Genomic DNA, 26,654 nt, shown 5'->3' on the forward strand with positions numbered 1-26,654 from the left:
GATGGGAAAGTTTCCCTCCACATCTCACAGGATGAAAAGGGATTCGTTAGGAAAGGGGTTGCATGATGGGAGACAATTATGTGTAATTTCAGGTTTAATTCACAAAACCTGGAAGTCATACTGAACTATTACTATCAAATTGAACTCTCTTTTTTAATGTGGGCTGGATTTGTTCCTGTGCAGCCCCAGGACCAGCTCATGGAAACAATAGCACAACAGGAACCAAAATGGTCATACTTTTGCATGACCAAAGAACATATTTTTGCCCAACATGGACAAACAAGCAAATGAAGTTCAAGGTTGGTCAAAAAAAGTTTGGGGGACTGAAGACAAAGCACCTTACCAATTTATCAGTCTTAAGGAGGATAAGAGTTTTCAGTGATCACTTTGAATGTGAAACACAAATGAATTTTTTCATGTAAGGATTATGTTGATACTGGAGGGTATTCTAACTAGACTGTTTGCTAGAAAGTTTTTGCCATGAAGTGAAAACTGAATAGTAACTTTCCTGTGTCATGAATTTGTATGCCACATAGCTCACAGTCCCTCTGTGTAAGTATCCCCCTTGATATAAATGCACCAGTTGATGCCACTCTTTGATCCTACTGAATGGGAGACTATTATTATTTTATCGTTTTGCTCAAGGAAATCTAGCCATTCACTTACTAGCATTTCACAGGGAAGGAAAGAAGTAGGCTTTCTTTTTCTCTGGTAGACTGCCAACAATGAAATCGCAAGAACAGTTTTCTTCCAAACCTGTTTGTTTTTCCCAGACTCACTGAGATGATTCCGTATTCAGTATATTAACAATTTCTTTTGCTTTGGAGAAGAAGCAGCAATTTTCAAAAATGAAACATTATCTGTGTTTGAATGAACTTCACTTACGTTTATTAGCTTTTAGTTATGTATGTTATGGCCCTTCACACTAGGGCAAGTGATACTTGTCTGAAATATTCAGGAAATTATCATCTGATGTGGTTTTTCTCCCCAGCTCTTGGATAAATAACTTATCTCCATAGAAATATGTATTAAATAGGACAAACACCATCAATACAATGCTTTCTATTTCCGTCTGCAAAATACATAACAGACTAATATGTTTTGCATTATTTTTTGTGCAAAACGTATTATGAGCCCTAAATAGGAATGGTTTGATGTTGCATTAATTTCTGGGTCCTTGCCTTGCATACAGAAGGTCTTTGTAGCTGAACTGATCCTGGGCCCCAGGTTATTTCTAGGACTGATCTAGTATCAAAGGAGAAAACCTTTAATAAAAGGAAATGATGCCAAAGTGAATTTAGAAACAGGCAGGAACACTTAGTCAAAGTTTCCTATCTCAAAAGTGCTCACAGAAATTCAAACATTTAAATCTTTTACCTCGATTCATTTTCAACATTTCTAAGTATACATGCAAACAGACTACCTTCTGGTTGAATGGCAGTTTATAAGGGACAGCTGTACCCTTGGCAAATCTTTAGCCCTAATAGATTTTGGATTTTAATGAGGAAAGTTGGCGCTAAGGTATCGGATTTGATAAGATTTATTTCATATTCTATTTAAGTAAAAAGGCGAAGCAAAAAGCAAAGCAAAGCGTGCTGCTTATATACTGCCCCAAAGCACTTTAAGCATTCTCTGGGCGGTTTACAAGTTAATTATGCAGGCTACACATTGCCCCCCCAGAAACCTGGGTACTCATTTTACTGACCTCAGAAGAATGGAAGGCTGATTCAACCTTGAGCCGGCCACCTAGGATTGAACCCCAGGTAGTGAGCACAGTTTTGGCTGCAGTACAGCAGTTTAACCATTGCGCCACGAAGTTCTTTCTTTAAAAATCCTGAAATTTTAAAAAGATTTTAATGCTTAAATGTTAAATGCATGCAAAATTTAATTTCACCCATAAAAAGTAGCAAGACTTTTTCCCCCCTAACACAGCTGTTGATATATTATAGTATGGTATAACCTTTTGCATCTTATGCTGGTTTATAAGCAGAACCAATAGTCTGTTTGGCCATTGCAACCACATCAGAGCAAAGCAGAAATCACATGTGTTTGTTATATTATGCTTTTAGAGCCAAGGTTTCCAGCTGCACTAACTGTAGTCGGGTACTCCAGAATTTGGGAAACTAATATTTATTGCTTCTCTGTTGCTGTCTATTATGTGGAGCTTAATTGTGTCCTTTTTATGTTAGGAAGAATTTGGTTTGCAACTGAGATTATGAAAAGCCATTTTCAGTCTACCTTCTGGTTGGATTACATTTTATAGGGGACAGTTGTACCCTTGGCAAGTCTTTATCCCCTTTTAGTTTTGTTTATCCGTTAACATTACATATGGCCGATCCTTTAACTCCCAACTGTTCCTGGATCAATACTCTCAATTATTACCAATGATTGAAATCTGTATTCAGCCCGAGCATGCACATTTAGAAGGTTGGGCTTTGGCTTTTTTTAATTACACTTCAGTTACCATTTGGCACCATGTGACTAACTGCCCATATGAACAGAGGCTATATGGATTCAAGTAGGGCAAGGTAGTTTAAAAATATTAAACTAATTACTAACAACCACTTTCGCAAGTGAGCCATCTGCCCTTGCCCCACACACCCCAACAGACTTGATAGAGACTTTTATGGCAGGAGATTGCAAAGAGAGAGAGAGAGAGGTCCCAAGCAGGAGGAAGGAAATGAAGGCACATGAGCCACATCTAGATGAGGGGGTGGAAGCTGGGCTGACCTGGCAGGACCTCAGCTTAGAGGAGGACGGGGAGGAAGACTTGACCCTCTCAGTGGACTCTGAGGAAGAAGAGTGGGCAAAGGTGGTGGAGGAAGCAATCGTGTCTACATTGAGGACTTCCTGTTGGTAGTTGAGAATCCCTGGATCTGGTCCAAGTCCAACTTGCTAAAGGGTAAGGATACAGAGGAGACACACTACTCTTCAGCATTTCACCAACACTGATCCCCTGGAAGCCATGAACAAAGATCCACCTCAAGCCAGAGGATGCACTTGTGGAGGCAGAGGCAAAAGGAATGCCTTCACTAGAGTCACCAGAGGCAGGACAGAATTGAAGGACATGGGAGCCTATAAGCATTCAGCACCATCGGACCTCCTTGAAGGGTGTTAGTTGGCTTGGGTCAGTGTAGAAAACTAAACTCCAGCCATGGATTGTGGACTGTACTGGCCCTGTGATTGGACTGTAGGGCCCAGTTGAGAACTAGGGGCAGTGGGAGGCTAGTAGAGTTACCTCACCCCCAGCCCTGTGGACTGACAGGATGGGAAGTACCAAGCACCCAACCAGTCCTTATATCTCATTCCCCACTTGAATAAAAATCAACTTGAGCAGCAACAAGAGTCTTGACTTCATGTAACCCATGATCAAAGAGACCCTCCCACCACCCTCAGCTAGCGCAAGACCAGCAATGGGTGCTGGGTGCTCCCCATCCTATCAGTATACAGGGTGCTGAGTTAACTCCACTAGCCTCCTGCTGCCCCTAGTTGTCAACTGGGCCTTAGTTCAATATGTCTTGATATTCACAACACACCACCGTTATAGGAAAAATACCAACATGGCCACCACTGTCAAATACCAGCCCTACTAAAATTATTTCCCAGCAGTTATGCAAAAGGCACACAATATTTTTATATTTTAGACTTGCCTCAAAGGGTGAAATCATTGATCTTCTTTCACTTCAACACAGGGTGAGTGTTACTTTGTAAGAGCTATTTGATATTGAGCCTTTTTCAGGAAAAGAAAGGAAAGGAAAAGGAGTATGTTTGTCAACCTTGGCATCTTGGTCACTAGAAAGATGTCTTCTGGGTTGTGGAGCATTAAATAAGAGAGTGGTCAGCTAACTCCTTACAGCATGGCTGCTCAATATTTTATGCTTCATCCCACTGGCCCATAAGATGATGCAGGTGTCAGAACCTAGGTGGACAATGAGGAAGCATATATTTCCAAAAGTATTATTCTTTTCAAAACAATAAAATTGTGATGTTTACTCAATAAAACAAGCCTGAATGTAGGCTTCTTTTTGTTGTTGCTATGGTCCAAAGGCGAAAGGCAGAGAGAACACCTCTTCCCTTGCCTCACCCCCACACCACCCTGGAGGTTGTTGTAAAGCACAGGGAACTCTCTGTGTCAAAGTCTATCAGTTACACAGTGACTTGAACCTCAGTTCCGTCAAGAACAGAATCAAGTGGCAAATTCCCCTCAACTGAGCTTTCACCACTCCTTGACTGGATCGTGGAAGAGAGATGTACCAGATCCACAAAGAAGAAGAAAAAACCCCAGCACCTATTTAAGGGATTATGTGTATTTTTGTTTCTCTGACTATTTTTAGGCCTCTTTAATTAAAGAAGTAAAAGAGTTCCCTTCAGATCCACACCAGCCCCAGGTTTTCTAAAAACACTTTCCCAATGCAATTTAAGGATCAAATGATTTTATAGCACTGGAAACTAATAGTTTGTTGTTCATCATACCACAGCATTATTTTTTTTAATGCAGGATGTGGAAATTTTATTTTATTTTTGTTAAATATAGCCAAAAATAAGCAGAGTCATCGTGTCTTAAGAGTCTTTTAAAGGAGATGACCGACTCATGACTGTGACCTTTCCAAGGCTGGGAAGCAAAATGAGGAAAAAAATATTTTAAAACCAAGTATGTGAGAAAATGTTTTCAAAATAGCAGAAGTCTTCATTTCATAGGGGATAAATATTTTCTTAAAAGGAAGGCAAAAGTACACACACACTCCTTCAGATGCAGCCTACACGAAGCCACCTCTTCATACACGTTCTGACTCATATCAGCAGTTACCACCTATTGCTGTAATACCAGAGACACCCCAGATAATTAATTTGTCTTTTTTTCTACTTAAAAACATCATTTTTAAAAATTGGAAGTTAGTGTCATTTTAGTGGAGTACAATAATTGGTTTTTGATGTCCTAAACTTAACTGGCAGGCAGGACACATTTACATAGCTGCCTGGCAGGACATATTTCTGATTGTAGTCAGTTCTTAATTTTACAAACCAGAAGACTAGCAAGTTGAAGAGAGACATGATCAAGACTGGGAAATTAACAGAAACTTTCCTTGCTCGTTGCAGCTGGTGGTCTAAATCTTTCCATGATCTGCCCGCAGGTGATTCCTTAGTTTCCAGCATAATTAAGTCTTGCTTCTCTCTCTCTTTCCTCCCCCACTGTGAGTGCATATAAAATAATCGTGAAAGCAACTTAACACACTGCAGACAATTTCTGGATCCTAGAAGGATTCTCTTAACCAGTAAATTCTAATATATATAAATAAATGGATTGACAAGGAGAAATATGGTTAAAGCTATTTAGTTAAATATTTCAGCTTCTGTTTCTCAGCAATACAGTTGGAATTTTAAACTGCATATACAGTGGTGCCTCGCTTAACGATGTTAATTGGTTCTCAAAAAACATCGCTATGGGAAAACATCGCTAAGTGAAACACCATTTCCCATAGGAATGCATTGAAAAACAGATAATCCGTTCCAATGGGAACGGATTACCGTCCTTAAGCGAAAATTGCCATAGGAAACATCGCTAAGCAAAACAATGTTTCCCCCATTGGAATGCATTGAAGCCTATTCAATGCATTCCAATGGTTTTGCGATGTCCGTTTTTGCTATTTTTTAAGTGTCTTAAAATGTTCAAAACTGTTTTAAATGCTTGGAATAGTTAGTGCGCCTTGTAAAACCTTTGCAAACTTAATTTGTCTTTGTTCTGAGTCTTCGTTAATTTTTGGTAAATTCCCCCCCCCATTGAAATGCATTGAACTGTTGGTTTGACAGCTGTCAAGCCGACAGTTCAATGCATTTCAATGGGGGGGGGAATTCACCAAAAATTAACGAAGACTCAGAACAAAGACAAATAAAGTTTGCAAAGTTTTTACAAGGTGCGCTAACTATTCCAAGCATTTAAAACAGTTTTTGAACATTTTAAGACACTTTTAAAATAGTGAAAACGGAACATCGCTAAGCGAAACAGGGGACCTAAACTGTCATCGCTAAGCGAGGCAAGGCCTGGAACATCGCTATGCGAAATTCCCCCATAGGGAACATCACTAAACGGAGCGCAAAATCGCTCCAAAAAACTCATTGCTAAGTGAATACATCGTTAAACGAGGCAATCGCTAAGCGAGGCACCACTGTATATTGAAACTGCTTTAAGCTGCTCCAACATGGCAGTATCAATATCTAAGAACAGTGTCTAAATCCAATGTGAAGGTACCATGTGTTATGGAACTTATTTACTTCCCACCCTTTACAACTTTAAGGGCTTTAAGGATAGTGCCTACTTCCACCATCCTGAAAATGAGTACCTCTGCTCAATTGGCAGTCTCTGACCCAAGCCTATGGCTCTGAGCTTATTTATATACACCCACATATATATGGATGTAGCTTCTCTGAGTGTCTAATTCTAGCAATCTGGGAAATTACACAAGGCCTGGCTACAGTCTAAATCTGAACCAGAGTTAGTAGGCAGCAGATAGCTTCTTGTGAGTAATAACTCACAGGTTCCAAGGATCTGTGTAGGAAGTATTAGGACTAGAGATGGGCATAAAGCAGCTCAGACAAGGAGGCAGGACAGGGATTCCTGCAGCGCTGCCTATGAGTGGGCAGCTGCTGGAGGAAGCAGAGAAGGGAAATCTGTGCTCCTGCTGGAATGGAAGATTGTGTGATGGGAAGGAAGGAGAAGCATGGATCAGCAGGTCAGTGGGGGAGGCAGCTGGGGGGTGGGTGGGGAATGTGTGGCACCTGTGATGCCATACCAATGACTTAGATGGCACAACATAAAGTGCTTCATGCCCATCTCTAGTTAGGACCTGTAAGAACAGCAAGGGGAGGTAGATGTTAATCCAACAAGGTATGTAACCGAAGTGACTTTTTTCTGTCTCAAGCAAGACCTGATGATTTCCAGATCCTCAATCTTCAATCACAGTTTTTTTAAAGCAAAGCATGCTGCTTATATACCACCCCATAGCACTTCAAGCACTCTCTGGGCAGTTTACAAGTTAATTACTGTATTTTTTCATGTATAAAACAACACTTTTCTTAAAACAAAGGAAAACTTGAGGGTAGAACAGATTGGACTGCAAGGTTTCCTGCAGCCCAGAACCCACGATACTGGCATCCGTTACTTGACATACCCCACAGACACAATTTACACTGACATAGATTAGCACACATGCCAAAATAACTAAAAATAAATTGCATCCACAATTGAGTTAAAATAGAGAACTCCCTTGAAGGTGTTAAAATATCTTTCTGAACAACAACAAAACCCACTTCCCAGCCAAAAAAAATGCATTCTCAGCTGTATGTCATTTAAATTGATACAGTATTTTAAAAATCTATTTCAAGTGTGCTAAACCCAATGCAAGCCCTGGAGTTATTTGATGTGTAACTGTACACTTCATCTACTGTCTCAACATTAACCATTTGTCTTAGCTGAACGTGTTAGGACCCCAGGCTTGTATGGAATCTAGCCTCTCGACAGCATTGCTCTCAGCTTCCCTGACCCACTCAAACCCCACCCCACCCCTTGTCATCTTAAAGTGTGCATCCAAGGGGGAATATTGTACATTACTGTGCAGCAATCTAAATATCAAACTAGAACATGTAAGAAAAATGGTTAGGTAATTTTTTCTTAGTTCAGTCTCAAGAGACTATGGTAACGTGCTCTGAATAGAGGTCTTGGAACAGCGTCTAGTGTGGCTGAGAAGGCCAATTCGAGAGTGACAACCCCTTCCACACTGAAGACAAATACAGTCTGTCCCCTGTCCAGCTCCCTGATTTTGCTGGTTTCAGGACTGCCTCTTTGCCTAGGCCTGGTGAACAAGGGTCTCTTCAAAATGGGAGAGGCCATGCTGCACCACCTGCCTCCAGGTTGAACGCTCAGATGTCAAGGTTTCTCATCTGTTGAGGTCCATTCCTAAGGCCTTCAGATCCGACTTGCAGATATTGCAGCTGTGGTCTCCCTCTGGGGCAATTTTCATGCACTAATTTTCTATACAGGAGATATTTTGGAACCCGACCATCAGCCATTCTCACTGAGCCATTCTCAGTTACCTGTCATTTTTCTATGAAGGAAGACTTAAAAGATTTCCCCTTACTAAATTATGAATGATGAAAATGAACAGATAACTGGTTCTTCTTTTGCAGGATCCTCAATTATGAACATACCTAAGCTATAAAGTATTTTAAACTGTTTTAATTGTTACTCCTTTCATCTTCCTAGGACACTGTATGAACTGTAGTGATGTGCTTCAGAGTCCACTGAATCCCAAACCAAATGTGGTTTATTCCAAAAAAAAAAAACTTAGGAAGGGTTTGAATTGAACCAGGGCTCCTCTCAAGCAGACCAAATCTGAATCAGAGTACTTCTGAAGTTCTGCTACCAATACAGATTTGGAGAGGCCCAGAAACCCAAGCAGTGTGTGCGAAAAAATGTCAAGATGCCCATATATGAAAAAAGGGAAAGAAAAATATTGTAGTTTTGTGACTGACAACTCTAGATTCCAGTCCCAATACTTTGGGGCATGGTTGTTAAAATAATGTATTTTGTTTCAATGTCCAGGGCTCTCTGCGAGTACTGTCTCCCAGGAGCATTGAAAAAAGATTCCTTTTATCTGCCTTACTGTAAGTTCTGCTATTTTAGTGTCAGTTGTGAAGAAAAGAAAAGCTAGCTAAACAAAGAACTGGACTGATGCTTATAGTCCAACAGAGGAAAGAAACAAGTCTGATGCGAAGATGAAACCATAGCTGTGGCTGTATTGATTCCCACCCACCAAGAGCCAAATCTGTGGCATAATCTTTAGAAACATTTATTAATTTATTGGTAGCATCCATATTAAAAGGGACGTGGTGGCGCTGCAGGCTAAACCGCAGAAGCCTGTGCTGCAGGGTCAGAAGACCAAGCAGTCGTAAGATCGAATCCACACGACGGAGTGAGCGCTCGTCGCTTGTCCCAGCTCCCGCCAACCTAGTGGTTCGAAAGCATGCAAATGCGAGTAGATTAATAGGGACCACCTCGTTGGGAAGGTAACAGCGTTCCGTGTCTAAGTCGCACTGGCCATGTGACCACGGAAAATTGTCTTCAGACAAAACGCTGGCTCTATGGCTTGGAAACGGGGATGAGCACCGCCCCCTAGAGTCGAACACGACTGGACAAAAATTGTCAAGGGGAACCTTTACCTTTACCTAGCATCCATATTGGATACATAACCCAAGCCTCTTGAGACAGAAACAAAGAGTTAAAATGTGTTTGCCATGAGAGGAATGGGAATTTCCATTACCTCCTCTTTCTAAATAGCCAAAGCATACATCTGTCTACCAGATACTTTCACTTTTCATTTATAGTCCAATTTAGCTCCCCGAAAAAGAAAGGTTAATGGAACCAAAGGGGGCAGATGATGACGAGTAGGGTAGTAATATTGGAATGAAAGCCATAAGGCACAAATGAATCTAATTTCCTGAAATGTTTCTGTTCTTTCCTTCTCTTCTGCTTTGATAAAAAGAAACCTGGCAAGGTAGTTCTTAACATTTAAAACACTCTCCTTGATCTCTGTATATTATTATTAGTAGTAGTAGTAGAAGTAGTAGTAGTATTCAAAAACTCCAGGCACAGTCAAAATTATAAAAACATTTAACCAAAAACCTAAGTATCTGTTAGATATCGATGCAGTATGTGTGCCATTCCTAATATTGCCATTTTTTGTAACTCTGATGGTGTGATTTCTAAGATCTGTAACTGCTTATAGTACTGAGTGAATTATTGTTGTTGTTGTTGTTGCACCAGTCAAAGACCATGGAAAGATGTTATAAATATTAGATATATATCGTAAATTTTGATTAGCATATTCCTGTACTTACATGTTAAAAATAGCCCTGAGACTCAGAAACATGTTTGCTCCATTTTTGCGTCCACAATGCAGCCCATATGTTGTCCATCCTGCTTTAACAAAAACAGAACAAAGCACTCAGAACTTCAGACGGTTTCCTGTTTACAGATTTAGACCAGATTAACATACATTTCAATTTGCACACACAAGTTCTCACTGAGGTAATTTTGGCTGAATCAAATTACTGTTCGAGAACATGGGTGTTTCTCGTTTTATATTTATTTGGACTATGACTAATACAGAACTTTCAAAGGCAATTTTGGAGAACTTCACGTTCCACAAGAAAGAAAACTCAGTTAGGTCTTTGGCACAAATAGAGTTGACATCAGAGGTGAAGGCTTGTTGGAGCCTGTGGAAGAATGAATGTGACTCATCTTTGTGCAGAGATGATGTCATCAGCAACCTGCCTCTAGAGTCATAGTTTGAAACAACCAGAAAGGACTGTGTGGATTTTATTCTAGCAAGAATCTCGATAATGCCACCTCTAAAAGACCAAGCTACCCTTGCCATTAACCTCAGTGAGCGAGATCCCTGGTGATGGGGTGACACTCTTCCATCATGCTTGGCAGGGCTCCTCATGCCCTGGAGAGTTGCTTCTCTGTGGCTCTTAGGAGCCAGTGCCTGTTGTGGCAGAGCATAAGATCGTTGCAGCTCCACCTCTGCTTCCTTCCGTAAGGAAATTCCTTCTTTGCTTGCAGAAGTACAGATGCTGAAACTGCTTTCCTTCTGAAGGTTGCCAGTAGAGCAACAGACACTGTTGTGTCCTTCTCCTTTTGAGGGAGAATAAGCAAATTAGGTGTAGGCACTGGATTATCATTGCCCTGCTTTTCAGGGCAACATCAGGCTTCATTTACTCATTTCAGTATGAAGCCACTGATATACTCTCTTCCACTGGTTTGCCTAATCTTTTTCTGCCTCCAAGACACTATAAATAGATCTTGCGGTCACAAAAAAATGGCGGGAGAGTGTAGGTCCCAGTGCTAATTGTAGTGTTGCATCCTCTGCCTTGTTGTTAGATGGGTGTGGCAGCTCCCAAGCTTCTGGGAGTTGCAGATCAAGAACATCCGAGGACCCAAGGTTGGGAACCACTGTAGTACGATACTGAAGGACAAGGGGGGGGGGGATTGCTAATCTTTTATTGTTTGCAGCTTATTAAAATAGTTCTGCTCTAGCCATGTTTCCTGCAAATCTGGACGGCCACAGGGAAACTGCAAACAAGGGCTGACTGGCAAATTTCCTCCTCTCTTTCTGTTGACTCCTGTGTGGTCAGCTAAAGTGAATTCATCTGGAGAAACCCAATTTCCTTAGTGTGAATTCACTGGGATAATACTGCGATTTCAGCTCTAATAATGGTTTATCTGTAAGGATGATGGTGATGATATAATTTGATTCCCAGATCTCTAGCTCTGGGAACAGGAAGCTGGACATCTGGCCACCAGAAATGTCCTTCTGGCTTCTCCTCACAGAACAGAGACAGACTGACTATTGATCTCATTGAGGTCTACCTATCCTCTTGCATACATATTTATTTATGAGTGGAGTATGAGGAAACTATTCGAAAACGTATTTACAAGTGTATCCCTTACTTTTAATTTAACTGCTTTTTATTTTAAAATCCTAATTATACTCAGACCACCAGAACTCAACATTTATGGCTGTGGGCCTGAGACTAACATCCCTGTTCGGTCATAAAATTCCTTAAGTTAGCCCTGTCTAATTCATTGTCTTATAGCCTATCCTACCTCACAGGTCTGTTATGACAATCGAGTAAAATAAATCTCATGATACAATTCTAAGCTGCTTGAAGGTGAGATTGGCCACAAATGTGACAAATATAATTCTTTTTTTAAAAAAACTCTAGCTTCTACTTTGAGCTTTTCCTCTGAGTGAAAATTAATTTAAAAAACTTCCTTGCCTGTGATTCATTTAACATAGATAGAATTTCAACTGTAAGATTCTGTAGAAGCATTCTGCCAAAATGTCATGAGATTTACAATCTCTATAAAGCATATGTAGTTTAAATAGCCCTGACATAAATAGAAGAACATGTTATGTTGTGTTTAAAAAGCCACACAACACCCACTTCTACATCAATCTAAATTCTAAATAAACTCTGGGTGACATCAATATGTTCATTGCTTGTCGTTTTATTTCTACGAGGAAATTACATGTATCAGCTGGAACTTACTCCCTTCAGATAATGCCCAAATTAGGCACACACTGTATAGAATAAGGGAGCTCACACAGTGCAGCTGCAGTAAAGAACACGAGGCTATTCTTTATTGGTCAAGGTCTGAGATGCCCCATTAAAAATAAGGAATATTAAGCAACTCTAGAGCATGTACAATAGGTGTGGTACCAGGGAGGATTATAATTAAGTTCACAAGTATGTTATTGTTCTCAGCAAATAAAAGTTGAATACAAATCAGTCCTGACTCATCATGACTCATATTGGACCTCTTGGCTTCTATGATTACCATCTGTCTGTCTCAGAATATAACTACTCTGACAGATAAGACAGAACACGGTTATGACCTGATGGTTGTGACGACTTTGACATGTGTACCCTTGTATAAAAGAGAATCTAGTCTTCAATTGCAGTCCATCCATTTCCTTCTAAAGTCACAAATGTTTACCGAAACCCTGTCAGTGTGGTAGCAGTCAGTCACTTGTGGACCCAACTGAACTTTGGACATATGAGAGGAAATATGTACATGGGGGACCTACAGCAACATGCTGCAGTGCAGAGTGCTCTGTCTGGGTTTCCAGCTGCTCCATTTCTGTTCCCACAACCTACAGATTCCCTTGGATTTTTCCTTGCAAAATAATGATGATGATCATGTGCTGTCAAATCAATACTGACATATGGCGACCCCTTTCTAGGTTTACTAGGCAGAGAGTACTTTGAAGTGGTGTACATTCCCTTCTTCTGGGGGGTGCCCTGGGACTGCGCAGCTTGCCTAAGGTCACACAGGCTGGCTTTACTCACAGGAGGCACAGTGAGGAATTGAACTCCCAACATCTGGCTCCACCGTCAGATACCGAAATTACTGAGTCATCCACTCAGTTGCAAAATAATTCTTCTTGTTGAAATAACATACCCATGCATATAGCAATGGATCTACATGACAGGAGAGACAACAACCCAAGTGTGCCCCCACTCCCTTTTAAAAATCTACATGTACTCTTAGACCTTCTGCTTTCTCTGAAGTCACATCCTGTTTCTTAGTAATACTGTATCTTTGTTATACAGAGAGATCTGTATCTTGTGAAAGCTGATTGTCCGTTACTAAAAATATCCTACTTCTGTCCTTTTTCTATTCTGACTCCTATGTAATCCCTTTCATCATAGGAAAGCCATGGGACCCACAGAACAGGAGGAGAAAATCTTTAATTACCAAAAATCCCCCACCTTCCAGTAAGGCCATCTATTAGCACTGGTAATTAAAGACTTCTTCCTTTTGTCCCTGTGGATTCCAAACAATAAAAGGGATTATATAGAGTCAGAAAAGCTGTGGGACAGAAACAGGAAGTTTTTCCTTACCTAAATTTGGCCCCTGCGGGTGACATCACCACTCTTTCGCAGATGTAATTTATGCAATAATATTTCAGCCAATATAAAATAAGCTTTCTTTGTCGGCTTTATTACTAATCTCCAGTGTGATTATTCCTCTCCACCAACCCAGTAGTTTTGCAGTCTGTTGCACACATGCAAAACAGAGGAGGAATTGCCAAAGATGATGTCTAGAGAGCAAGATTAGGCTAATTTATACTGTGTGTAGCAGTGGGCTTTAAATCCCCTACACCAGTGGTCTCCAACCTTGGGCCTCTAGATGTTCTTGGACTCCATCTCCCAGAAGCCTTCAACACCACCTCTGCTGGCCAGGATTTCTGGGAATTGAAGTCCAAGAACATCTGGAGACCCAAGGTTGGGGACCACTGCCCTACACCATCTCTAGAGCATTACACTTAAATATTTCTCACATTAAGTCCTTATCTTACTAATTTCCTGTATATCAATATCGTTTACTACCCTATATACCTGTACCTATACCGTAGTTATGCATTGTAGAGGTTGCCACAATGGATTTAACTAAAAAGCATTTTTAAACCTCACCTTCAGCCCACTGGTCAATACTTCGAGGCTTCCTAGTTACTGATAGCACTGTGGTCAGGACATTTGACCAACCAGAGTCACTGGAGCTGTCCCTCAGGCAGGTACAGTATGACTTCTCAACCAGTGCCAAGGAGGCATCCAGCCCACGGAGGCTGGCATTGTTGTTTTTGCTGGAAGTAGGGGCAAATCCAGGAGCTCTTTTTCCCTGCTCGGAAAATGGACATGGCTACCCCAATCCCAGTGCTGTCAATAAGAGCCAGAAGCCTCCCAGTACTGACTGGTCCGTTGGCTGGTTGCTGCTCAATGTCCTGCTGTAATGTGAGGAATTACATTAAAGCAGGGTGTGTAAATCAGGTGGTTCTTCAGATAACCCATAGTAAAATTCTTATTGTAGGTTATCTGAAACATATAGTTCCTGCCAATCATGGGCATGTCACAGTAACTGGACACCAATTTTGATCTTCTTACTCATGTATTTTTCTATTTTGTCTATATGGATCTTTGTCAAATAAAGGTGAAAGTTGAAAACCAGCATGACTTCCAAGACATTGCAAGCGTGGTAGCCATGGCCAAAACGTATGTCACAACAGAGACTTTCATAGATTCAAAATATGATATTCGGATCCAGAAAATCGGCAACAATTACAAAGCTTACATGTGAGTTTGACATATACTTTGGGGGTGGGTAACAAAGAACAAGGGTTCTTTTTCATTGTAATAGAAATTACACTGTTGGTTTTCTATCATTTATACAAGAATTAAGATAGCAAGGAAGACTAGACAACTGGTAAGTCATCCTAGTGGTTATATAAAGGAGCATTAGAAGTGTCCAGTGAGATGTGGGATCACTGAACAAAAGTAACTGAGTCACATTTTCTTGGCAATGCTTGAATATGTTCTTGCCTGGCTAATCAACTGTTCTGCAGTTTGTTTGTTTTTAAGTAAATTGCAACACTAGACTTACTGAGCAACACTAAAATGTAGTAGGTATATTAAAAGTTAATAATGTAACTTTTAGTCTGTGGAAAAATACTTTGTAGTATGGGATGTTGGTTTGTGGGGAATACTTGACATTCTGTGACACCGATCAGTCCTGATGCTGTTCAGCTGGGGTCTGTGAGATTTGACAATGACATTGTCTGGTCAGATGGCTGGGGAGGCTTTGTAGATGTTGTACTTTTCCTCAACACAAAGCTCAGAAGGCTATGTTTGCCAGCGGCACTAGCAGCATTCGCAGACACTGACACCTAGTTATGAGGAAAGAGCCTTGTGCGCTTTAATAACTCGGGAGAAGTCAGTGGGAGAAACTACCGGATGGCTTTTTCATGTCCTGGACTCTGTGGTGGCAGCGATAGCTGCATTTCCACCACAATGGACTGCAGACTCAATGGAAGCCAGTGTTCCACTATTCTTGCGTCTTTTGCTCAGACTGCCTCCTTTTACAATCTGCTCTAAAGCTCGCTGGTGTTCTGTGGGAAGCTTTCTCTTGGCTTTTCTGGCATGGGGCCTTCCGTACCGTTTAAATTCTGCACTGCAGAGTGCAAGGTTAATTATTCCACCAGCTTTTCACAGACATTTCTGCTGTACAAAGGCTGACATACCCAGAAGAGAGTTCATAAGGCCAATATAAGAATACCCAGCCAGCCCTTGGATAGAGATGTAACTAAGTGGGAGGACGCCAGCATACAGGGGGAACTTCCCAGCCTGGAGATGCAGTTATACATTCACTGAGCCATTAGAAATGGTTAACAGCATTGAGGATGGTAGGGCTCAGAAAGGGTTCCCTGCCAACACACACTATCCAGCTTCCCTCCTTTGCACCCTCCTTTCTTTAAACTAGAGAGGAAATTACAATATTGTTGTAATTGAAAAAAAACTGATTGTTTTCATGTGGCTTGTTTGTTTTTCCCAGGAGGACATCGATCTCTGGAAACTGGAAAGCAAATACAGGTTCTGCCATGCTGGAGCAGATCGCCATGACTGAGAGGTAATGAATAGAAGGGACTACAGCCAGAGGTGCAATCTTTGGGTCATTCTGATGGGCTTTGGTTGAGGATGGCATTAACCATTATCCCAAACATCCTATAAAGGCACATCCTAAAGGGAAAAAAATGTTTTCATTTTGTGCTTTAGTTTAAGGAGAATGACAACTATCACCCAAGAAAAAAATTGCACCTGTTTCATACTACGTTCTTTCTCCCCACTCCCTTGCCACAAGTGTAGCATCCTTTTTCCAGGGGCAGAGAACAAGTGCAGGACTATATCTGCTGTATATGTGTTGCCCGTCCTAGGTCTTAAAGGCAAGAAAGGAAGTGAGGGTGTGCTTGAGTTGCTTGCTTGTTTGCTTGCTCAATTTAAAATATTTGTAACCTATATTTCTCCTTAAAAAGGAAGGAAGGCAACTTACAGCACTAAAAACACAATATTAAAAACTAAAAAAAACCCTGTAGATTATAAACTATTTTAAAAGACTTAATAATTATATGAAAAATAAAACAGATTTAAAAGTTAACAAAAATACAAACTGTCCCATTAAAAAACTTCTCTTAGACAGCCAGTCACTAAGGGAAAGCCTGCCTGAAAGAGAAAGGTCTTTGTCTGCTTGCAGAAGAACAGCAAAGATGGGGCCAACCTGGCCTTCCATGGGAGGGAGTTCTAGAGCTTGGGCACAGAGACAGAGAAGGCCCTTTCCCACATCCCCACCAAATGCACCTATGAAGGGGGTGGGACCAAGAGAAAGGTCTCTCATGATCTATGACACTCAGGCAGGCTCATAAAGGGAGATGTGATCCTTGAAATAGCTTGTACCCAAGCCATTTAGCACGTTGAATTGTGCCCAGAAATGGATCAGCAGTGAGTGGAACTGTTGTGGCAGCTTTTTCTAAGAGTTATTTTAGATAATAACAAGGTTCCTACAGAGAAACCTTCTGTGGACGAAAGGTATTCAGCCCACATGGCAAGGGATTTAGCTAAGTGGCAGAGCACATCCTTTCAAGCAGAAGTCCCACGTCTGAGTCCTTGATATCACCAGATAGGGTGGGACAGTTCCTGTTTGAATCACCGGAGAATGGCTGCCTGACACTGCAAACAAAACAATAACAAATTGGTTTGTGCTCTGTTTTGGTATAAGGCAGTTTGCTATGTACATGTTCAGATAGATACATAAGAAAACATTATTATTGCAGAAGCATAGGCTCAAACAATTCTTTAGTTTTCAGTTTGCCCCTTAAAACAATGCAATTTAAAGGGATTTTTTACCTTCATATTTTCAACTATACAGCCATGCCCTGCTTAACGATTAACCCATATAACGATGAATCTGCTTCTTTTTGCGATCGCAAAACAATGTTTTAATGGGTTTTTTCGCTTTGCGACGATCGGTTCCCTGCTTCGGGAACTGATTCCTTCGCATTACGACGATCAAAATAGCTGACTGTCGGGTTTTCAAAATGGCCACCGGCTGCTCAAAATGGCTCCCCCGTTGTTTTTAGGAGGCATTTTTCGCAAGACAGGCAACCAAAAATGGCCGCCGTATGGAGGACCTTCGCTGAACGAGCAGGTATTCAGCCCATTGGAACACATTGAACGGTTTTCAATGCATTTCAATGGGCTTTTTTATTTCGCTTTATGACGTTTTCGCTCTACAGCGATTTCGTTCGAATGAATTAATGTCATCAAGCAAGGCACCACTGTATATTAATATCCATGAGGCCTAGAGCCTTAAGAAGCTGACATTCTCCAGATTTTGACAAGAATCTCTTGGGATATGATGATGATGATGACTATTTATTATTATTATTATTATTATTATTATTATTATTATTATTATTATTATTATTATTATTATTATTATTATTATTATTATTATTATTATTATTATTATTTGTTCCTTTGTTTGAGTCTTGATTGAGACTGACTAATTTTGGCTTTGCCTTTACCTGGCTTTGGAACCAAGAAAGCCTAACCATTCTTACTACCCAGTCTTTCTCTGGCCTCACATAAACACCTGCTTCTTTGCCCATGATTTTAATGCATTCCCTGCTGTACATCAGCAGGCCTCACAGTGCCTTGTGCATTAGCATGGATAACCTACTTGATTCATAGGGTTAATCTCCAATGTCAACAGTACATTCCTTGTACTCTTCTCCTCATACAAAGACAGTGTGGGAAAGCATTAGCTCACTGGTGTGAATTTATTCTAACTTTACAATTTCCCTGCCAAGAAAGGTATTCAAATTATTCATCTCTGGTTCCTGTTTTTCTGCCTTTTCCTCCCGTTTTGTTACCTCATAATTGGAATGCAGTAGCAACAACAACAGCAACAACCTTGTTAGGGTGATGTCAATCAGAAATCCTGTCAGGAGCTGTTCTTGTCTGTAGACATATCTGAAACATGTCTGAGATAAGTCTTTTGGCTCTGTAAGGTGATGATGAGATAAAAAGGGGAAAGGAAAATCTGGCCTTAGACATTATGCTGCCTGAGGCAAAACAGCAAACAGTGCCCTTCGCCAACAAGTCAAGAAACGTTTGCAAAGAGAGAAACTCTCGTGCTACTAAACAAAGGCACTTTGGAGCTCTTCCATGCTTCCCTCCTAAACAAGAACAGTACACATTTCGTGGGAATATAAGAATGATGTCATCCTGATTATTATTATTAGTAGTTTTTGTCGTCATAAAATTTTTAAATGCTAATTCCTACAAATAATCTCATCTGGTTTTTGCAGGTATCGGCTCTGGGCAGATTCAGTTGCAGAGATGTTTGGAGGCCTTGACATTTGTGCAGTCAAAGCTGTCCACAGCAAAGATGGGAAGGATTATATAATTGAGGTAAGAGGCTGAATAAGTAGAATGGAAGTATCCTTCAAACTAAAATGTCCACAGCAAGATATATTTTACACCAGGGACAGGAATAATGTGGCTCTGACAATACCAGTTTTGCAGTCCCCTTAATTCAACTGAAGTGCAGAGCATAGCAAACGAGTCATCTTAAGGTATCTCTAGATCAAATACTTGAGCAGCATGAGGGTAGGGAGGGGATAGTAGCTCAACGGTAGAACACAAGATTTGCTTGCATGCAAAAGGGTCCAGATTCAATCCTCAGCATTGAAATTCTGGCAAGTCACTGCCTTCAGTGTCAATGATCATGTTCAATACGGCTCAGTGGTTTGACTTAGTATAAGGTGATTCGCTAATGTTTCTGTGTAAATCAGATATATGAGGAAACACCTCTCCCCGTAAAACAAAGACATTGTTTTATTTACCCAGCCACTTTTATTTGTATAATCCATCTGTCTGCGTTGTAAATCATCATCATCCTAAAACTGCAGAGCTAGAAGAGACCCTATGAAACATCGAGTCCAGCCCCTATCAAGGAGGCATAGTAGGGAATAAAACTCCCAACCTCTGGCTCCATGGTGAGATACCTAAACCACTGAGCTATCCCACAGTTCATTTGCTCTTTCATTTTTGTTGTTTTGCTAGTGATCTTTTATTGCATTGTATTGTTGTTTAAGTACTTAAATACATATTCATTATGGTACACTACTGTGGAATCTGATTAGATAAGATGCAAGACAATATAAGAAAGTGTTTCCTTACTAGAAAAGGCAAGAGACAACCTTATTCATTTTCACCAGTCATCTCTTCCCCTTCTGTAATACAATGAGAAGACGAAATATCATTTGGGTAGCAATTCTGACAGATCAAAAAGAAGGAAAAAAACAATTGCATAAAAGCAGAGGTGACAACTACACCTTGAGCAGGTGCATTAAACACACTGTATGTAGCTGAGATTTCTTCCCTTTTTATTCACAACATTGTTCTTATGTCCTATCAAGGTGCCTCTGACTTGTGGTGTCCCTATGAATGAGAGATCACCAAAATGGCCTGTCCTCAACTGCCCTGCTCAGCTCTTGTAGACTTGAGCCTGTGGCTTCCTTTATGGCAGAGGTTCCCAAACTTGGGTAACGCAGGTGTTCTTAGATTGCAGTTCCCAGAAGCCTCTACCACTAGCTGTGCTGGCCAGAGTTTCTGGGAGCTGCAGTCCAAGGGCACCTGGCTTGCTCAGGAGTCAGCCCATCTTATATTTGGTCTTCCTCTTTTCCTGCTGCCTTCCACCTTTCCAAGCATTATTGTCTTTTCCAGAGAATCCTGCCTTCTTGTGATATACCCAAATTAGGACAGCCTCAGTTTCAACATTTTTGCCTCCAGAGATAGTTCACAACATAATACAGTACATGTGAGTTTAATCTAGACGAGGCCAACTTGAATTAACTAGAGGAAGTTTAAACCTTCTCCCCACACAGTCCTTCCCCCAATTGATGCGGGGAATACCCAACGCTGAATTGGGACTTAAGAGATTCACGTTTTGACCCCATTAAATTTTTCATGTGACCTTGTGCTAGTCATTTCCTCTCAGCCCAACCTGTCTCACAGGGTTGTTGTAACAATACTGCAGGGAGAAGGAAAGCCGTATATTGTACATTAAGGTCACTGATGGAAAGGTGAGAAATAAATTCAATAAAGAAATAATGCATACATTATCCCATCCTTGGTGGAAGATTATGGGACTCGTAGTCTTAAAAAGTAACATTTCCATACTCAGGGAGCATCAGAGATCTACCAGACTCTTGTCCCCAGTTCTGATTAACAGCCCAGTTAACATTTTTCCAAATTCGGGGTTTAACTGGTGAATTTATTTGTAGATATTATTTCTTCCTTGATATCAAATCAGAAATGAAGCCTCTAAAATCCCAGTTCAAAGCTGAAACTTGTGTGAGGTTCCACCTAAAGCCACTGAAAAAGACTGTGAATGACATGAATAATAATGAATTATCATAGCCCTCCTGGGAGCACTTTAGCTGGGACACACTATGTCCAGAAAAAAAAAAGCTTTTTGATGTAAAATCTGTTATGCCAAAGGGGGTCTTACTCGTGGGAGTGGGGTCAGTCAGGCCAAAGGAAGGAGGCGGATATTTGAAAAGCAGACAAAAAAGGGGAAGGAATTATTAAAACTGAAATTTAAGATCTACTCAGTGGGGGAAGAAGATAATCAGAGCAACTGTGCTGAAGAATAATCTAGTGTCCTTGGTTGCCATATGAAGATATTGAAAGGGAGACGCAGTGTCTGCCCTGCTGTAAACTCCACCAACGCAGGAACATGAGCAGAGCTGGCCTACTGCTACATTCAGGGCCACTGACACATCCAAATAGCTGTATGTGGGAGAGCACTCCCACCCATCCAGCTTTGGGAAGATGATGAGAACCACATGAGCCCTGGGGCGATGGCACATTCTTGTGCGATGCAACTGTCCCACAAGAATCGGTGACAGGTCAAAGGTTGTGTGAGACAAGTGTGTTGCCAGGAAGGGAAATATGTGCACTTTAGCCTCTTCTGCTCTCCCTCCTTTTCCTGTAAATCAGTCAAGACCAGCTACTGGAATGGTTGCCTGTTCAGAGCCTCAGATATTCATAGAAAAACTGAGTTGGAAGGTCCCTGTTAAGGCCAGCAAGTCCAACTCCCATGTTGTGACAACTGAAGTTGTACCTGCCAGCTGCTTGATGCAGAATTGAATAAAAGATCCTTAGAAAGAGTAAAGGACGGCTGGTTTGGTGTTTTGTTTTTTTTCATATTTTAAATTACACAAATCCCCCTACGCAACAACCATAGGTTACATGTTAGAAATCCTCTAGTAGCTGGCCACAATACTGTCGGTGATTTAGGCATGCATCAATTGAACTGTGTGATTCACCACCACAAATTGCTGCTGCCATAATGCTGGCCATGCTATGAGGCCATGCACATTGCTTATCAATGTGACCAGTGCCTTGTTAGTTATTGACATTTTCCCACGATCCGTTATGCAACTGAATTTATACATGCTTAAATCACTGACAGGAATCTGTCCATCATATAAAAGGCTCAAAATACAGAGCTAAGAGCCACACCTGCATTTTAAAAACAGTACAAGCACTACCCTGAGGCTTACAGTCTAAGAAGACACATTGTGTGTTATGTGCTGTCAAGTTAGATCCAATTTATGGTGACCCAACAGAGTTTTGGGGGTATGTGAAATATTTAAGGGGTGGTTTTACCAGTGCCACTGCACCCCAGTGAGTTTCCATGGCAGGACAGGGATTTGAACCCAGGTCTCCTGACTCCCAGTCAGTCACTCTTGTCCAGTACACCAGTGGTCCCCAACCTTAGGCCTCCAGATGTTCTTGGACTACAACTCCCAGAAGCCTTCACCACCACCTCTGCTGGCCACGATTTCTGGGAGTTGAAGTCCAAGAACATTTGGAGGCCCAAGGTTGATGACCACTGCGGTACACCACACTGGGTCCTAGGAGGATACATTAGGGAGTCAGGAATAGTAAAGTTAAATGACAGAAGAGCAAACAGTTTTCATTTTATCTGGTGAGAATGGGAGTGTTCCTCTTGAGTTAATTAGCCCCTTTAAGGAAGATGCCATAGGAACAAAGTCATCTTCCTTCATGCTGCAGCCCTACTCTAGAGTATGGCCCTTTTTTAAAAAAGAAAAGAAAACCAAGCCAGTCTGGTGAAGAACTATATGTCTAATTTAGTCCCAAAGATTTGCTTAGTGTATATTTGGCACAGAGAAGAAAGTGATTTTATGAGTAGTTTATAATTACAGCTAAAAGTATGTCTGCATTGGAAAGATAATCATAGAATTATAGAATAATTGAGTGGGACGGAGCCAATAAGGCCATCAAGCCCAACCCCCTGCTCAGTGCTGGAATCCAAATCAAAGCAGATCTGATAGAAAGTTGTTCAATTTTCTCTAGAATGCCTCTGCCATTGGATAATGAGCCAGCCATGTGTCTTTCATGTCTGAGAAAGGACTTCCATGCTGGAATCTTGAAAATCAGATAATAAACTTCGCTGTCTTATTAGATTCTGTGTTCCTCTTGCAGAAACAGGTGGAAGTTGTGGCCAAGTCAGTATTTTATTAACTGCCCTTAGTAAGGAAATTTTCTCCCTGCCTGTAGGGACTGAAGTGCCCTGCCTGAACCATGCTTCTGTAACCTTAAGATAAAACTGTTGTAATTTGCTCTACAGAAGATCATCCTTGAAGACAACTCAGTAGGCTCAACTGGTACAGCATACAATGGCTGGGCTACTGACAGGTGCCTCTTGCAGCAATAATATCACACCTATTCTGCACCAGAATGGCTGATTCAATTCAATATCATAGAATCATATAATAGTGGAGGGGTCCTATAAGGCCGTCAAGTCCAACCTCCTGCTTGATGCAGGAACACAGATCAAAGGACATCTGCCGGGTGGTTGTCAAAGTTTTTCTTGAATGCTCCATATATTGGTTATTACCTTTAAAACCTACCTAGCTTGAGACCCACATACCACTTGAACTGGCTCTATCTGTATAAACCCTTGTGTCCGTTGAGGTTGTTTAGGATTGCCCTTTTAAAGCTGTCAACTGTTAAAGTTGTTCAGGTTGAATGTTTTAGGAAAAGATCTGTTCATGTTCCTGGCCCCAATGCTCTGGTGTTTTCTTCCCAAGTCCCTACAAAATATGATATTCTTGTAGGGATTCAAAAGGGGAGATAAGGCTGATTAATTTTAAATTAATTTTTAATAACTTAATAACTTATTTTTTTATTTTTGTCTGTGTTATCAGCTCTTATGTGAAGTATTTTTGCTATTTATGATGGTCATGTTTATTTTTAATATTTTGTTTAATCGTAACATACAGTTTTCCGGGAATTCTCAAACAGAAGGACAGCATATAAAAGAAAATGATAAATGTTAGCCCTCCTTACATTAGTTTGTCCAAAGCTTAGTAAAAGTAACTTTAAAAAGATTCGGCTTTGCTCTACTGCTTAGCATGGAAGCCACTTTATCCTGTTGTCATTATATGTACCCTTCCCCCCCCCTTGACGTGACTGATCAGCTCTTTTCCTTCCTTCCTTATACTTGGCTGACTTCCTTGAAAACAGTAATAAGTTTAGCAAGTGCCTCACTAAGATACAGAAATAGAGGATGTGACTGGAGAAAATGGGCAGGGTTTTTCCATTGAGATTATTTTCTTTGCTCATCTCCGAGATACCTTATCAGAACAGACCAGCTGTATTTGGAGACAGCCACTGACCTTGCACAGTGGTGAAGGCTGGATCCCCAGAAAGGCGTCAGCTTTTTCCTCAACTGTTACACAGAACACTTATTCTCAGAGGCAGAGAAAATATGTTGCTAATTCGTGTTCAACTTTATGTAGTTTCACATATTTTTCTTGTCTTTTAAGGTCAGAATGCATTCTGTATTTTTTGGGTATAAAAGAACCCTACTGGGTTTTCATGAGTCAGCCCATGTTTTGTGAAACTGTCTCCATTTTTAAAAGTCTCATATACCTTCTTTTGCCTTAAGAGGTCACTAGCAACGACTGCAGTAAGCTTACTGACTTCAAACATGAAGCAAAGAAGGCAACAGAGGAGTGGTCTGATGATGTCACGACGTTTGACTTGAGCTAGTTCAACTCCAAAGCTGATTGCAGAGGGTGCATCACCAGTTCCTCATTCTTTTCTATTTATTTTTGTTGCCACTGAAATGGGATACTATTCTTGACAATGTCCCAAACATACAGACAGCTTTGGGCCAGTCAGGCCTTGATAGTATTTGAGAAAGGATATTCTCCTGAAGTTGTGGGTATATCAGTTGCTGTGGCCTAAAGATCACTGTGGAGTGCAAAGCCCCAGTTCGTTATTTGTGATTGTCAGCTAGAGCAGTGGTCCCCAACCTTGGGCCTCCAGATGTTCTGGGACTACAACTCCCAGAAGCTTTCACCACCACCTCTGCTGGCCAGGATTTCTGGGAGTTGAAGTCCAAGAACATCTGGAGGCCCAAGGTTGAGGCCCCCTGAGCTAGAGCTCTCACACATTAATTTACTTTGTGCAAAAACAACCATTTTATATTTGAGAATCCATATTCATCCTGAAGGGAGCTGAGACACCTTTCCAAGATTGCCTCAGCATATACTTCATATATTTCAAATTCCCTGTCAGTTTAAAGAACAGGCTTAGCTAGATGTGCATCCATGTAAATTAAAATACATAAATTTAGAATTCAGTAAGGGCCTTGTACTTCCAGAGATTTATATGTATCTTTGGTGCTAGCGCCTCCTTCAGTATGCAATGTGCACTTGTTAATTAGTCCTAGTAGCAGCAACATCTCCTAGACCAGCCCTTTCCCAGACTCCATTCCCTCCAGAATTTGTGGTCCTTCAGCTCCAATAATCCTTCATTATTGCCTAAGGCTGAGGCTGAACCTGGGCAAGACAGAGATCCTGCGGGTGGGTGCCTCCCTCTCCTTTGGGGGGGCTGCTCTCTCCACTAAGGTTAAAGTTTGCAGCTTGGGTGTACTCTTGGACCTAGCGCTGCCAATTGAGCATCAGATAGCGTCTGTGGTCCACTTCGCCTATTTCCATCCAAGGCGCGATTGCCCAACTGTGTCTCTACCTTGACATCAAGTCCCTCACCACGCTCGTTCATGCACGGAGAGTCTCAAGATTAGACTACTGTAATGCTCTCTACGTGGGGCTGCCCGTGACGCTGCTGAGGAAACATCAGCAGGTCCAGAGAATAGCGGCCAGTCTATTGAGTAGTATAAAGAAATATCAACATCTGTCTCCCAACCTGAACGTCCTGCACTGGTTACCTGTCCATTTCTGTGCCAGCTTGAAGATGCTGCTGCTAACTTACAAGGCCCTAAATGGTTTGAGACCTCCTCCCAACAAGATCTGCACATCCTATACGACCTTTCCAGGCCATGCGATTGAGAGTATTGACCCTGAGAGAGGCCCAGAAAGAGAGAACCAGAAACCGGGCCTTCTCAACAGTCACTCCTCAAGTCTGGAATAATCTCCCACACTAAATCCGCCTGGCTCCTTCACTGGGAATTTTCAAGTGATTGGTAAAAACACGTTTTTTCCCAACAGGCCTTTCCGGAACTTATAACACCTTAATACAGTGATTGGTCTTAACACTTATATTATTAGTCCTGCCATCCTGCTTTTATATTATTTTAATTATTACTTTAAAATGTTGTCCGTTGGCTGGGGCAGATGGGAACAGGCAAATATTGTGTTTTATAAAGGGCTAACTGCAGCTGATTTTGCATAATCATAATTTCATGTGAAATTTTCATACAAGTTGTTCTGTTTTGCAGTTTTCATCTCATCAGTTCATTGTATTGTTTTAGAAATTCATTGATTTTCCTTTGACTTCTTTTATATTGTGCCTTCATTTTGTGGATTTTATTCCCTGTTTGTGTGTGTGTGTTTAGTCGTTTAGTCGTGTCCGACTCTTCGTGACCCCATGGACCAGAGCACGCCAGGCCCTCCTGTCTTCTACTGCCTCCCGGAGTTGTGTCAGGTTCATGTTGGTTGCTTCGCAGACACTGTCCAGCCATCTCATCCTCGGTCGTCCCCTTCTCCTCTTGCCATCACACCTTCCTAACATCAAGGTTTTTTCCAAGGACTCTTTTCTTCTCATGAGATGGCCAAAGTACTGGAGCCTCAGCTTCAGAATCTGTCCTTCAAGTGAGCATTCAGGGTTGATTTCCTTTAGAACTGATAGGTTTGTTC

General features: G+C 41.2%; 1 protein-coding gene across 1 annotated transcript in view; it reads left to right on the plus strand.

Annotated features, from left to right (window-relative positions):
- Window positions 1-26,654, plus strand: part of SYN3 (synapsin III) — a 240,444-nt gene that overhangs the window by 191,934 nt on the left and 21,856 nt on the right. The window contains exons 8-10 of the mRNA XM_073000041.2: window positions 14,552-14,694; window positions 15,950-16,024; window positions 18,762-18,864. Of these exons, the coding sequence (XP_072856142.1) occupies window positions 14,552-14,694; window positions 15,950-16,024; window positions 18,762-18,864 (321 nt within the window). The remainder of the gene's footprint in view (window positions 1-14,551; window positions 14,695-15,949; window positions 16,025-18,761; window positions 18,865-26,654) is intronic.

The sequence above is a fragment of the Pogona vitticeps genome, chromosome 5 (genome assembly GCF_051106095.1).
Source record: "Pogona vitticeps strain Pit_001003342236 chromosome 5, PviZW2.1, whole genome shotgun sequence".
Taxonomy (NCBI): Eukaryota; Metazoa; Chordata; class Lepidosauria; order Squamata; family Agamidae; genus Pogona; species Pogona vitticeps.